This window comes from Aythya fuligula, chromosome 14 (genome assembly GCF_009819795.1).
Source record: "Aythya fuligula isolate bAytFul2 chromosome 14, bAytFul2.pri, whole genome shotgun sequence".
NCBI classification, from domain to species: domain Eukaryota; kingdom Metazoa; phylum Chordata; class Aves; order Anseriformes; family Anatidae; genus Aythya; species Aythya fuligula.
The window spans coordinates 13,245,885-13,261,729 of NC_045572.1; the positions used below are offsets into that span (position 1 = coordinate 13,245,885).

At 46.6% G+C, this 15,845-nt stretch overlaps 1 protein-coding gene across 3 annotated transcripts in view; it reads right to left on the bottom strand.

Moving 5' to 3' along the window:
- Positions 1 to 14,225, bottom strand: part of GRIA1 (glutamate ionotropic receptor AMPA type subunit 1) — a 123,383-nt gene extending 109,158 nt beyond the window's left edge. For all 3 annotated transcript variants that reach the window (XM_032197089.1, XM_032197088.1, XM_032197090.1), the window contains exons 1-2: positions 13,923 to 14,225; positions 11,719 to 11,856 (exon numbers count right to left, since the gene is read on the bottom strand). In XM_032197089.1, coding sequence (XP_032052980.1) covers positions 11,719 to 11,856; positions 13,923 to 14,004 — 220 coding nt within the window. In that variant the 5' untranslated portion in view covers positions 14,005 to 14,225. The remainder of the gene's footprint in view (positions 1 to 11,718; positions 11,857 to 13,922) is intronic.
- Between the last annotated feature and the right edge of the window lie 1,620 nt (positions 14,226 to 15,845).

Consider the following 15,845-nt stretch of genomic DNA (forward strand, 5'->3'; position numbering starts at 1 on the left):
CGTGTTGAAACAGCATCAAATCCAGGCCAGGCAGCAGCAGGTGCTGACCGTGGGCGGGATATTGTGTGCTGCAGACTTAACGTGCCTAGAGTTGCATACGTGGGTTTCATGCAAGGAGGCTGGAATATCCTCCTGTCCGTCCCCTCATCAGTATTTTGGACAGAGAGCAGCAAAGAGCCCTCATTTCTCTTTAGAAAATTTCAGAGTGGGGATGCTCCTGAACTTTGCAGAGAAAAGAGTGCACTGCTGCACATCCTTCTCCCTGCCTGCCTACCGTGGGCAGTGGTACCCATGGACTGTTCCAGCTAAAGCTGGGAAAAAGAAATTCCAGCGAGGAAGGAGATTTCCTTCCAAAGACGGATTCATTACTGGCCTTCAGGTGCCAACTCTTAAAGCAAATTCTTTCAATCTCACACAGCATCTTTAAGAAATGATAGATTGCACTGGCTCAGAGGAAACTGTCTGCTCCGTGATAATAAATGAGTTGTTAGCAGAAGTAGCAGACTCCCAGATCCATTTGTGATCCAAAGGGCTTACAGCTGCTTCCCATTTGCACAATGCCAAAACCAAAGACGACGCAGACAGCAAGGTATGGGAAGGCAGCCTCCTGCGCCTGTCTGCTTGCTGCTCTCCCGTGGTTAAAGAGAGATTGTCAAGTGTGATTTCCTTTTGATAGAGCCTTTTTTTAATGCAAATTTGCTGTTGTTGAAAGCGAACGATTTGCTGCATTGGCTTCAGGCAAGGATAGCTAAGAAAAACTGCAAATCTCACTGCTACAAACTACACATCTGCAGCAGCTCTTGCAGCTCTGGACACAAACCATCCTGTAGCACAAGTGCCTGTAGTCCCACAGCAACAGACTTCATTCCTCCAGCTGCAGCCCCCGCACAGCCTGGTTAACGCAGACGGTGCTCAGAAAAATTCACCTCTGCTGAAGGCTCCTACAGTCCCGTCAGAGGCTGATGCTCTACCTTAGTTATCTTGACCTCAATTCCCTCCACCCCCAGTTACCACTACACTGCTCTAGATTTCAACCACACAGCCCTAGGACCCAAAGGGGATATGGGAATATAGATATATTATTCTTCATTTGTTTTTAATGTTGCTCTACTCATTTTGCTAGTTTGGATTCACATTTTTACCTTCCTTCTGGAGATAAGCTTGAAACAGGAAACCTGAGTGTACATTGCCATCCAGCTCGTCTGGCTGTGCTCTCAGCTGGCTATCAGAATTCAGGAGCAGAGTGGGGTGTGCTTCAGAGCATCCCTGGGATTTAGAGTATCCCTGGGATTTTCAGCTGTGATTTGACCCAGATTTTTGGTTCCGATTTGGCTCAAAAAGTTACTAACGGAAGCTATTTCAGAAATTACATGGGGCAGGGGGAGCGACAGTTTTTTTTTTTTTTTTTCAAAAAAAGCTCAAAATACTGTTTGTCCCTGCCTAGCCTACGCGCTACATGGGGCTTAACTGTGTTCTTCCCATTAGCGCTAGTGGAGATGGCTCTGTCAAATCCCCGGGTGCTATTTTGAAAATGCTACAGTTAGCATCTGAAGGCATTGCTCCCCTGGTGATACCGGCTCCAGGATCCCCCCGAGCCTACTCCTAGGGAAAGGCAGCAGCAGCTCGGAGCACACTGACAGAAGGAGGGAGAAAGAGCTGCTTAACATAAAGACAGCAAAAGCAAACACAGGTATTTTTATTACAGCACTGCAAACGCTACTGCAGTGAGCCCATGAGAAGCAAGAAACAGAAGAGGCCAAGGGGAAGAGAGCATATCCCAGACAAGAGCAGAACCCTGCCCTTGAGGAGCTGCTGCGGTACTGTGCTGAAATACAGAAGGTGAGCCAGAGAAGAGCAGTTTCTATGTCAGGAACATATGTTTTCTTCACTACTTTGCGAAACATCAGAATAGCACAACTGCAAACTGCTTGTTTGCAATGTAATGCCTGATTTATCAAGGCCTTTAAAGGCTGCTTGCAGGGAGAGCAGAAAAATGTTCGGTATCGCTGAGGTATTACCTTCAGCAGAGTATCGAGCACTTAGCATGATACAACTGCAGACACTTTGGGTAGGATTCCTCTCACCTGCCTCTCAAGGTCTCAGGGTAAACCGTCTAAGCCAAATCTGTAATCTTGGCTTCCCATATCGACAAGGGAGATAAGCATGCATGGAGGGCCAATCCTCCCATGCTAAGATGGGTGTCTAAAACAGTTCAAAAGGATCACTCGCTGGAGGGCTCCCTGCTGATTACAGAGGTAACCTTGTTGAGTAGCTTAGATGAGGGCAACTAATCCTTAGAAAGAAAAGTTAGAGGGGGCAAATTCCCCTCTTTAAGCTTTAAGGACTTAGGACCTGCTGCTTAAGGACAGTGCTAAGGCGTGTAAGCGGTGACACAGCACGAGGTCAAGCCGGGGCTTTGTTCTTCTCCCTTTCTCCTGCCACTCCACAGACAACTGGCACGGCACAGCTGACCTTTAAGCATGCAATTCAGTTACTTTCCCTGGCGCTTTGCAGAGGAAGGAAAAAGTTAAATTAAGGGACAGCACATCCAGCACTTGTACTGAGAGCATATGCAAGGAGTTCGCTTCTAACAAGCTTTGCTGGGCCAAAGCTTGCCAAGCAGAGGGATTTGGGGATGGTTTAACTGTCAGATTCTATCTGAGATGCTGTGTGTTGGTTTAGCCACTTCAGCGTGACTGTTAAGCCTTGCTAAAACAGCAACGATTAAATGAACTTCCTCGTGGACGGATAAAGAACGTACCCCAAACTAGCCCCACTTACTCCAGAACAAGGTGTAACATGGGATTTTGGGGAAAGGGCTACAACTAAGTGGAGAAAGTGCTTTCAGGTCATCTCTGAAGGTGCATGGTTGTTCTGGGAGCAGGGGTGGAATTGGAGGAGCCTTCTCACCTCCTGCCTGGGAGCCACACAGGGAACTCACCTCCCGCCTAATTAACTTGCCAGCAAGCCTACATGTGTGGTTTTCTTTAAAGGCCAGCAGCACTGAAGCACAAGCTGGGCTTCCTCATGGAGGTCCTATTAGAGGTTGCAATAAGAATGAAAAAAATAGAATGAATTACAGAGCTGGATAGGTCTTCTGAGTGATGTTAAAAACCTCCGGTATTCATACCAATAAAGAGACAGCACTTAAATGTGGACACTTCTGGGAACACACAAATTAAGAGCTGTTTTTCCAGCCTTCAGGTAGCTGTGAACCTGTGTCCTCCTGCAAGCCTGGGGACTGCATGGGGCTCTGCGGGTTCAGGGGAGGTGTTGGGATCTGCTCCCTCCAAGGTCTCTGCTGAGTCTGGCACACAAGGCTGTTAAGGTGGAAGATATTATGATACGGATGACTCAATGTTAGAAATTCATTTGAGTTCATCCACATATTTCTCGCAGGTTTCCAAACAAGTGATGATTTTTAAAATCTGTCAGCTGAGGCTAATCCATACCCCAGCCTCCAGCTGGGATAGTCTCCTCACTGCCTTTCCCTTCTCTGGCACCACCCAGACGGAACATGGGGACTCCCACATCGCCATCCCCACAGCTCAGAGCTGCAGACAGTGGGTTTTGGTTGGCCCAGCCATAAATACCTGAGCAGACCAGACCCCAGAACTGGGACAGGCTGAAAGACTAAATTAAATCTGATTAAATCTGTGGAACGTACTCATCTCTCCCGTTGCTCAGGACAGACTGGGGACAGCTGCTGTGCCTGACTGTGTTTCTGGGACAGTGAACTGGAAATGGTGTCGCTGCATGGGTGGGCTGTGCTGCAGCTCACCTCCTTGTCCTTGCTTGCAACAGCAACTTGCTCATAGCCCCTTTCCCCCATGACCATATGTGGTTTGGCTTTCTGTTACTTCCTTTAGTAGTTCATTAAGGACATGCGTTGTTAAAGGACCGGGTCTTTCCAAGTGCTGCTCCTGACCCAGTGTTTCTCCATCCCCTGTCCCTGCATGGTCTCTGCTGGTCTCCTCTCACCCAAGCTCCCAAGCCTGCTGGCATGTTTTCTTGCTGCTCACCTGAGAGAATAGCAACACTGTCCTCTTTCTCACGGATGGTGCTGGATGAGGCATCAGCACTGTGTGGAAGGAAAGCTAACATGTTTGGGCACTCAGGGGACACGTGCAGGCCAGTGGGAGAAAACCACATCTGAATCTGTAGTCAGGGATGTCATTTGTTCACTGAAGCTTACCGCTAGCAAAGATCAAAGCAAAGTGTTTGGGAGGGTGGGGAGGTGAGAAATACCCCTCCCTTTCATGTGAGATCCCTCCACACTGCATCCCGATTACCTACAGCAGCTCCCGTGTCTCTCCTCAGACCCTCCAGCCTCAATCTTTCATCTCCCTCCCACTTCAGCTCCATTAGCACGGTTAGAGGACCTCGCTTATTAAATCAAAGCCAGCACTCTGAGAGCATATAGGGAGGTGCAGACATTATATACACACAAGAATCCTGCCATCAGTTGTATGTTACTTCTCACTCTTAGACATCAGTTGTTTCCTTTTGCACTCCTCCGTCCTGTCAAAAACAAATAAAATCAAAGAACGAAAAGACCCTCTTGAAGGAGCCGAGATACAGCAATTTGTAGCTGTTACTCGCCTCTTCGTTGCCTCTCGCTGCTACCTTCTCAAGAGATCAATCAGTCCTGTGATGCATAAGCATCTCAGTCTCCTCCTAAACTGCAACTCTGGATTAGGGCTGAAAGGGTGGGCTTTGCAAAGAATGGGGAAAATAACTGACATATATTAATAAAAAAAATCAACCTCGCCTTTTTTTTTTTTTTTTTTTTTTTTTTTTTCAAGAATGCCCCAGAAGGATTGAGTGGGTCTGGCTGCTAAAGGGTAGCAAAAGAAAATCAACTAGGGACTCGTTACTGTGTGAGCTAATGAGCGATCAAGTTCAGCAGGTGAGCAGGGAACAGTTTCTGCTGGATGGCATGCTGTTATGCTAATCATCTGGTATTATTTTGAAACATTTTTTTGTAGGGATGGTGGTGGATTGCTAACGGCTGGATTCAGCCCTTCTTCTGTGTGATGCCTAAGACCTGACTTCCTTGGGGGTCCTCGTAACCTCCAGAAGACACCCCACACTGCACCAGGTGGCACTTTTCACTGGGAAAAATGTTCCTGTGTTCCAGTCCTGCACAACTAAAAGCTGAGAAATAAAACTCATCTCTTTTTAAAGGAGTGTAGTTGAAATAAATGCATCTTTGTCTTCAGCCTTGTGTTAATACCACACCCCGGAGAATTTGGATCAGCAGAATATTAAAGTCTCCCTGATTTATTGCATCTTTAAGGAGCGTGTGATTTTGTGTTTGCTCAAAGCTCCACGTGCTACTGAAAGTAACCGGGATGGTTTCCATTTCTACTGGCAGAGAGCTATTGCCTTTGGGGCCCTAACCCTATTAAGGAAAATGTAAACGTATATATCTAAAATTCCCACTAGAGTTTTGGAAGGGAACAGCGTGCTTCCCCACACTGCCTTCCTTGCAGCCACATGAAGATTTTGACTCTCACCTTGCTAATATGCCAAAAAATTAAGCCCATGTGTCTGCAGCTTAGTAGCATCCCTATCACATGAAAAAGCTTTATTTTTAGAGAAGAAAGGATAAGCTGTGAGTAGAAACTGTGACTGTCACACAATGAACAGGTCTGGCCTCTGCCATTTCTCAAAATCCCTTCTCTGACTGCTGCAGAGCCCAAATTTTACTTCTTTGCTCTTGTTTGTGTGTCAACAATGAATATTTGGGATCCTCTGCAGATGAGCAGATAGATTTGCAGGTGTGAAACTCCCATTATTCCTCTTCTAATTTTTCCTAATTACGTGACATCGGCTTTTCTCCCCAGGCACCACTCCCACAGACCAGGATAAAAATAAATAAAAACATAAGAATAGTCATGTAAAGAAGTGCCCCCATCCCCTTTGGAGAAAAACAGACACACGAGACTGGGGAAAACCTGTTCTTGACATGCCCTGCCAGCCTCTCAGCAAGGCTGCCTGCGCCAAGTGACAGGGGAGTACCATCAGCATCCCCACAGATGATATTGGCCCATGTTCCCCGAAGTCTCTCTATGCCCAGATCCGTGAAGGCAGACAGACAGCTCGCCCTGCCCTGGCAGCCGGAGCTGAGCAAATGGCTTGGCACTCATGTTTTAAATGCTTTTCTTTCCTGAGGAAGAAAGGGATGGCTTGCAACCTTCCTCGGTGGTGGCTGCCACTGCTGAGCACCCAGTGCCCACCCCAGACCAACTGCAGAAACCTTGGACCATCCCCAGGACCCGTTCCCTCGTCATTAGCAGCCCTTCTCTGCACCTCGGCTGGATTTCACCCTCTGCAGAGACAGTGCTCATCAGAACCCTCCTGACGGCTGGATCTTCCTGTAAGGTGGGAGCATCTCACCAAATAAACATGCAATTAATAGGAACCCACAGCGTGCCTCTGCCAAAAAATGAGCACCCTTAACGTCAGTTTGATCTCATGTGAATTGATGCTTTGATTCACCTACCTGCATCAGACCTTTTCCCATCACAAAATCTAAGGAGATACATTTCCCTGTAGTACCTATTTTGTATTAATCAGATCTTGTCTGATCATTAAATCCAAGTTTCTGTTGGCTTAACTCACATTAAATAGACATAGCTAGCATCCTAGGACCTACAGGGATAAAATCTCAAAGCATTTACATGACATTTATTATTGCAAAAATAAAAACAAGCCTACCAACACCATAACAATTACATACTATTACAGGGCTGGGCTTATTTAGATTGCGGAAGTTTAATTATAAAAATTGCATTTTAATTGATTACTGCTGAAATAATTACAGCAACACCTTTCCAAGAAATGGCGACCAACGTATGTTTGTCAACAAAGAAGCTTCCTTTAAATTAAACATGCAATAATTGTTTAATTAAGCCAAATTTAGATCCTCATTTGAGAGCATTCAAATGTTTGCCTATTCCTTCCCATCTCTGAGAGGTAATTTAGGAGATAAAAAGCTATCTCCAGAAATACAGTATCTATATACGTAAGCACTCAAGAAGAAGAACAAAAAGAAATACTTTGGTTTATAGCTGATCTGGATCTAAGCTTGCTGCTATTGATAAGAATATAAGCACAAAAAGAGTGATCACTACAAATTTCTTTCTAATTGCAGCTTGGAGGCTTTCTTAAAATACAAACTGGCTCCAACCCGCTTATTCATTTCCTAATATGCAGAATGGATTCAACTTCAAAATATTAGCAGCACCCACAGCCTCTGCTCAGCATGAGGACCCCACAGTACCTACAGCTGTGCATACGTGGAAGGAGAGGGATAACTAAGGCATTTTGTTAAGCTAAGGTTTTTGGCCTCTTTGCAAGTTTTCATGCAGCTGAAAAATCCTTCCACTCTCCTTTACAGACCTCTGTGTTTTGTGTGTGCAGCTCCTGAATATCCCTTCTCAGTAGCCCAACACGTAAGCACGAACAAAAGCTGATCGCTGCACCAGCAAAGCTCCAGGGCTCAGTGCAGAACAGGGATTTTTAGTAGCTGGTCATCCCTACAAAGTGCTATGAGTTCTGCAGGGATGGATTCACCAAGTAGGTGATTCACCTTCCATGAGCACCACTCAGTGGGGAACATCCCCCAGGACATGGCCAGGGAAATCTGTGGCTGAGCCATCGCCCTCCCAAGCAGTTCACTGCTGCAGCCGTGCAGTGAGAGCAACAGCCTCCATCTGTCCAGCTCTGCCCAGGCTCACCCCAGTACTCCTGCTGGGGCTGAAAGCAGAAGTTTCTGCACCACAAACTAAATCAAGCTAAGGAGCTGGGGCTGAAACAATTCTCACTGCCCAGGGAGCTGGACAATGCACAGGATGGGGATGTGCATTATGTGTGCATGAATGGAGGCTGAGATGAAGAATAAGGGAAAACTTCCTGGTGTTAGCTCCAGTAAATAGGCTCTCATCCCTTTGCTGCCAACAGGACGTGGTGCTTGTATCCACCACAGACCTCACAGAGACGAGAATTTACATCTCTGTCCTAAGCTTCAGCCCTCCTGTGTCCTCACACCTAGCCCAGAGCACCCTTCTTCTCTTGTCTCAGCTCTGACCTGCAGCATCTCCTGCCATATCAGGTCTGCCCCGAGCATACTCAGACTCAGCAAAACCCAGCAAGACAGAGCTTGCCAGAGCCTGTGCTGAGGTCATAATGTGCTTTTCCAGAAATGGCTGAAGACAGAATCCGAGAACACATCTTTAAAGCTGATCAGAAGGGTTTTGCTCTGCAAAACCCTTTTTGCTTTGCAAACCTTTCAGCTACACCACCCCATCATTTTACCTTTTATAGTCACCTGGTGCTGCTATATACTTCTGCTGAAGAAAGGACTGAAAATTCACCTTCTTCCTAAACAATTACCTTGGCCTTCAGTGAAATGACACAAAAATATAAAGTCTTCTAACCCTTTGGTTAAGAACACTCACAGCAGCAGGTGTGCATTTTCATTGCTTGTCAAAAACCAGTAAGCCGTGCCACGCACCCAGCTGCAAACACAGAGCCTGTTCCTTGCCAACTAGTCCGTGGGATGGGATGAATTTAGGAAGATATTTCAGTTATTGAAACGTGCCCATGTCTCAGTGATATGACAACACTAACATCCACCACACACAAGAAATATGAGGTTACCACAGTATCTACTACTTATTTTTGTTTTCTTAATGATTACAATTAAAATCATAATCTGTGGGGGCACAGGAACCTCAGGTCAACATTACCCCACAGGGAGGTATTCACAAGCACCGTGTAACAACAAAAAGTACGCAGCTAGGAGCATCAGAAGTCTGAAAGTTATCGTTGGGCTGTCACAGCGATGCCCCAGTGACAACAGCAGCCTCCTGATATTTTACAGATTTATCACTCTCGTGGATATTACTGTAACCAATTTATGATCATCACTAGCACATCAGTAGCGGTTCCCTACCACTGTCACCTGCGCTCAAATGGGTGCATCTCATTCTGTAAATTTACCCACTGTCACACCAAAGCTCGCTCATCCTAACAAGCAAGCAGATATATGTCAGGCAGGGGTAAGACGGTGTCACAGTTGATACTGAGATACATTTTGCATACGATCTCCTTAGACAGGGTGCTGTCATTTTGGTGCAGTTCACCTTGCCACTTCATCGCTGCCCCGCAAGCTGCTCAGCAAGCCTTTTTTTCTGCAGTCACCACCAATCCTTAATACATATCCTGTATTTTGAATGATGCTGCTTCAGGCACTTGCCATAAGGACTCCATTTAGCACACGAGGCTGGATCTAGCTGCAGGCAAGACTTTCCACGGGGCTGGGACCTGCCAGCCTTACTTGGATGTCCTGCTCCTGGTAGGGGCAGCACAAGGTTTGCAGAGTCCAAACACCCTCGACCAAAAGCATCAGGGAACCAGGTGATTCCAACGACAGAGAAATGCTGTGTTCTCCATCTCCATGGGAACAAAAACTGGTACTTTTAACTGGTAGCATGGCCAGTCTTTTCTCAGAAGATAAGGACCTCTGCGTGGGCAGGGTTTTTTATTCACTGTAAATAAACAGATCTTTCTGCTGATATCTTGGCAACAGGGAAGGGAATTTGCTGGAAGGTGAGGAAGGAGATAATTCCTGGCAAAAGTTTCAGCATGTGAGTACCAAAACCACATCTCCCAGCAGCCTGTCATATTGTGGGGCTTTTTTGTTGTGGTGGTGTTTTTTTCTTCCTCCCAAGGGTACATGGAATAACACCTTCTTTTGTGCTTACAAAACAAAAGCTGCCTTCCATAGTCTTGAAGAACTTAGGAAGTTTTTAATTAAAAAAAAAAAAAAATGAGGACAAGTGAAGTTGGACTGTGCAGAGTGCTTTGCTGGTCTGATCTAGGACAATGTGCCCTACATAGAGCTCAAATATAACATCCTTTGGGAGGCTGTCTTGCTTCCATTCAGCTTTTGTGAGACCACCCCCACCCTCGTGGTACTAATGACAGATTTTTTAAGCATAACTAGTATCGTGGCCTTGCTATCATTGCTAATGCAGTAAACAAAATCATTAGTGGCAGGCGTAGAGAGGGAGGGAAAACTCTGCGCAGATGGAGAATTTATTCTAGCAATATTCTTGCAGTTTCTGCTTTCTTCCTGCTATCAGCACTGAAATAGCTCATCCCCAGCCACAGTCAGCAACTCTACCCCAGGTGGGTGACGCTTTCCTTTGATAGATACTAGGTCTGCCTTTTTCTTCTATTTGTCTAGTTTTCCTGCCAAGGAAGTGCCATTGGATTGAGCTGAAATAGTTGCTCTTGCTTGATGAAAACCTTGTAGTTGGAAAATAAAGGGGTATTAAGGAGAATAGAAAATCTTTAGATATGTCATTAGATAGTCCAGTGAAAGAATGGCCAAAATATTACTCCTCTCTCCTATGTCTTACAGGCCAAGAAATTCTGCAGTCTTGTACTTGCAAACTTTCCAACATGCAAAAAAAAAATAGGACTTTTTATTTTTCTTTAAGGAGCCTTCTTAATTCTCCTCCAATACATTCCTGGGTTCTTTCTGCTGAAAAACATTTTTCCCTTCTGTATATTTCTTAGCAGAGAGAACAGTTTGTGTCCACCTCTATCCCACTCTCCATATGACTAAACTGCAGAGAGGATGTTTCAGTGAATCAAAAGGATACTACGGATGTGAGCCAACAACAACCCAACAGGCTCTGCAAAGGGAAGGGTTCCTCCTGCAGGTCCTCATACACACACAAGCACATGCAGGCTCAGAGAAAGAAAGCCGTGTCTGACACCAGGTCAAGCTGAGGAGTTCTTTGTGCATCGCATCCCAGTGGTGTGAGCCCCTCGTGCACAGCACCGTGATGCTTGCTCAGAAGGAAGCAAATGCCGCAAGAGCCCCTGCTGCAACCGCGGGGCTGTGTTAGTGTTTGTTTTCCGCTGGTTACCTCCTGGTCTTATTTGTTGCTGCTAATCTTGGCGTTACCTGGCAAGTCAGATTTTTTCTTTTCCCAACTCCACCACATAACAATGTGCTGTGCTTTAGCAGGGTGTACCTAAGCCCTAGGATTGACTCTGCTGTGCCAATTCAGTCTTTAATTGGTGTTTTTAGAGCCAATAATTTCACTGGCACTTGAAACTAGAACTCCCTTACCTCTCCATTCTTGTTGGACATGTCCCTTACTGTAAATCTGGACTCTACTTGCACCACGGTGCCGTTTTCTGCTCAGTCTTTCTTAAATTGCAAGGACAGATGGCTAAACTGGGGCTGGAGAAGAAGTTGTTCACACTAAACAGACACTTCTGTGCACCCCGTGGGTGGAAAGGGGTGCCTTTGTTGTACATCGCAGCTATAGGAAATATGGGAATGAAACCCCAGTATGAAGAATCGGGCAGGGGTTAGAGAAACACAAGGAAATGGATTGTTGAGGGGTTTATACTGCTTTGGAAGCACTGAAAGAGAAAACACAAAACATGCTGAACAACTGCAGCACTACCTCACCCCCTACGTCTTAGCACAAACTAAAATGATTCTGAAATCTCTTGGCTGGGTATTTGGGGTTTTCTTGTATGAACCCTGAAGGAGAGTCACACATTTTTAGCAAGATATCCCATATTTTAGATAATAAAAAAATAATAGCAATAGATAAAAAAATAAAAGCAGTCAGGAGTAAAGAAACCAAAGTAAGAGAAAGCACCGCAAACACCGCTACTTACAGGTGTATGTCATTTCAAAGCTGTCGCTAATGTTCACAATGTCGATCTGGGGAAGGAGCTTAGGGGGTTCCGTGAGCTGAGACAGCGCAAACCTAAAAGCAGCATGTTCCTGGGACTGTTGATTAGGAAATAACCCCCCTGGGGAGAAAAACAGAACAAGGAGAAAGGTCTGAGCACACCTGTATTAACACCACTTTGGTCTGAAATATTCCTGGGCTAGAGCTCGCCTATCCTGAGGCTGCCTCTGCAGTCCAAAACCCTCCAGCACACCAGGGGGGCTCGTGCCTGCTGCAGCCAGGCTGGGAGCAGAAAACCTTTACATTATGTAATGTCTGGAGCACGTATAGGAACTCTGGTGCATCTCTGAGCCCAGCAGCCTGCAGGGTTGGGCTGAACCTTGGGGTTTGGCTCAACCTCTTTACCTCCCCATAACTTTAAAGAAAAGAAATGTAAGCGCTGTCAATGTTACTTTTATAAATAAGGAGTCTTTATTCCTTCTCCACCACTTGTAATGAGGCCCATTTTAAACCTTGCTCCCCAGGTTTGCTGCAGGAGGGAAGCAGGGGTTATTGGGTTCAGAGCAGCCCAGCCAAGCTGGGCACATGGGGACAGGGCTGTAAGAGCTGGAGCGAGCAGGGCCCATGGCCAAACACCTGCTGCTGCTGCTGGAAGTCTGCTGCATGGAAAAACCCTATATTTAACAGGTGACAGTGGCCAAACTCAGAGAGAGCAGGAAATCTAAAGCTTGACGCTGAAAAGGATCGATCTGAGTGGAAGTGCAGCTGAGCCCAGAACCGCAGGACGACATAAAGTGAATAGAAACTGGGATCAGGCTGGATGCAGGCTCAGAGCCTCTCTCCCCACATGGACCTGGAACAAAGTGCTGGGACAACCCAGCCCTAGGAAAAGTTTCCTGCTGCTCCCCCCCCCAGGGAACTTTGCTTGCGGCAGATCCCTGCATGGCATCCAGAAAGTCTGAATGTAATAGCACTAGTCCTGCTATTTAGATGCATGTAGAAGCACTATTTGTATTTTACAGATAGGGAAACAAAGCACTTGAAAACAAGGCTGAATTAAAACAGGAGCTAAAAGCATCGATACCCACCCTCTGGGGCAAATGGCTTGGGGAAGAACCAAATGTGCAGGGAGAAACCTGCTTGCAATGGCACTTTGCACATCTTAAGTATAGAGGGCATCTCCTTGGTGTGTGGAAAGGGCTATTTGTGTACGAATATCACCCACCCCCCCACATGCACCCCCCTCTCCAGCCTAATCGTGGGTGTCAGAGAAATAAGATGCTAGTAGCCGAGTTAAGCTCTTATACACATTTGTTGAAAGGGAAAGAATGTGGGATGCTGCACAGATTTAGGGTAAAAAGGAGGCAGGAAGGGAGGGAGATGGGGATGTAGCAGGAACAGCAATAAAAGCACCAATTGTGCAGCTATACTAAGGCAGGAGTTGCCTGAACTTGGTGGATTAGCAATTGATTGGCATTGTAAAGAGAAAGGAGGTGGGAAAGAAAACCGGCATGCAAGGAAAGGGAATTTGGGTTACAAATCATCATCAATAAAGATCAATGGGAGAGTAATAATGAACCTGGGGCTGGGGGGAGAGGAGCACTGAGAAGTTACAGGAGGGGAGAAAGGAATCAAACAGGCAGTGCTGGTGCACAGAGGAAGCAAGTAGCATGAAATGAAAAGAGACTTCAATGCAAAATCCTCCTCCGATAGCTCTGCCCTTATTCTTTAGCAACAACAACAGAGTGCGCCTGTTTGTTACCTCTCGTCCCAGTTACCTACAGATGAGAGCATCCTCACAAAAATGTATAATGCAACTGCCGATTTTGCAAATGCAGCAACGCACAATGGCAGCCCAGATATTTCACAAAGCAAGAAACAGATATTTTTTTTCATGCTTCCTCCATTTCGGAGGCACTTTTCTCCCTCTGTGTTGGTGTGTGTGCAGGCATTTATTCCCAATCCTCCCCTCCCCCAAAGAAAAATTGATATCTCTCTGCTCTTGCAAATCTCATACCAAGAGGAAAACCCAGCCCGCACTATTCACCCCCTCTCTCTCTCACACACACACGCACATTTTTTCCCTTGCAAGCAAATGAACGGGTCAGTTTGCCCCCACCGCCCCCTCTCCACCCCACCGCTTGCCGGGGAGCATCACTCCCCAGCGGCCCCGAGCTCCGCACTCACCTATCTGGATATTGTTGGGGAAATTGGCCCCTAACACTGCCCCTAGGAAACTGGTGCAGAAGAAGGCAAAAATGTGCTGCATATTCCCTTTTGCATTGGCGAAAAAGAAGCCCAGTTCCGAGCATAGATTTGATTTTTCCCCCGCTCTGCTCTCTTTAGCTGCCTCTCTCGCCTCCCCTCTGCTGCGCCTTCTGGATTGCGCGTCTCCTTCTCTCGGAATCCAGCGCTGAGACTGCTGCTTAACACCGCCTGACAGCAGGATTAACTGAGCCCTGTGAGAAAGAAAGAGAGCCCGCTCCTCATCCACATCCCTCCCCCGCCACACACAACACACACGCACGCATGCACGCCGTGCACTTCCACTGAGCTCCCTTTGCCTTCGCCGAGCTGGAGCTCAACAGCTGGGCACCGCATCCCCCCCACCCCAGCTATTCCCCGGGGGCCCTGGCTGGGGTCTCTAAGGGCAATTCCTGCCTACCCCAAGTTCCCAGCTCCCCCCCGCATCACCCCTCAACTTGTCTTGGCAAGAGCTAGAAGGAACCTGTGAATCAGTAGGTGGCAAACTCCTCTAGAGAAAGGGCTTAAACTCCTCTGCCTCTCATCCGTCGCATCCCAACCTGGGCTCTCATCCCTGGGGCTAGAAGTTGAACAGATCAGTCTCTACAGCCTGGCTTATTAGGATAATAAAAAGGGAGGGATCCTGCAAATGTGCCTTAGAAGAAGGGTTTCAGAGTGACAGACAAAGATCCTGAAGCAGGAAAAAAAATAATTAAAAAAATCACCCACCCCAGCACACATCTTCCTTGATGCACCATTAACCTACAAGGCATTTCACCCATGCACTTGCTCTGGAAGAATCTGTGCTTGCCAGCACCAGGTAGGGCAGGCTTCAGAAATTAGGAGGCTTTGCTAGTCCGAATCCTAGTAAGAGCTATTTTGTGGCAGTTCTGGTGAGGTTGGAGCTTATTTGACCATTAGCAGCTTTGCTCAAAAACAAAAGGGAAAAAATCAATAGGAGTAACAACAATAAAAACCAGCCCTTAGGCACCACTTGGGATTTAGAAATGTTTCAGGACAAAGTGTTGTGAACACAAAGCCACGGCCATCTCAGAGAGGAGAGAAAATTCACTCATTCCCATCTGAAACATGAAGCCCGAAACCAAACCTGGGGCCTCTTGTACCAGAACCTGATTATCCATGTCTGAGCAGAGAGATTTTGCCCTCTGCCATTTGTATTCTTACTGAAAACAAAAAGTAAATGGTGAGGAGGAAACACAAAGAAAACACGTTTGTGGCAGAGTTAGAAATAGGCTCAAAGGCCAGGACTTGCTCCTGCATAAGGGAGGTTGGACAGACCAGGACTCTGCAGAACGGGATAACCAAATCGGGACGTGACCAAAGCTTTCAAAACCTGCACTAACATGGAGACATTCTCTGTTGGCCACAGTGACCAGGTGTGACATAACTGTTCTTAATATCCCCGAGCCTCTTCTGAAGTCTTGAAAACAGACGGTAGCATTTTGTTGTTGTTGTTGGCATGCCCTCTGCTTTCTCTAGAAGAAATTTGCCACAGTTCTAGTTCCCCTCACAACACTCCCTGTCAACTGCAGCTGAGGTCTTGGGCACCCCAGCATCACACACAGCCACGCTCTGTCTCCATAGCCAAATGTGACAACTGGAAAACTCCTCACGTTGCTATGGGCACAGGCACTGGGCAAACAAGAATGGACCATGATCTTTGTACAAGACCAACATTTTATCTCTGCAAATTAAGTTTGGGATCTTTAGCCTCTTCCTAGATGATTTTACGGATCTCGCTGTGACTCCGAGGATGACAAAACACTTAAACACCCACATAAGTGCCAGGGCAGACATTTACAGCAGGCATTTAATGTCTGCAGCACTGTAGTCTAACACCTTGCA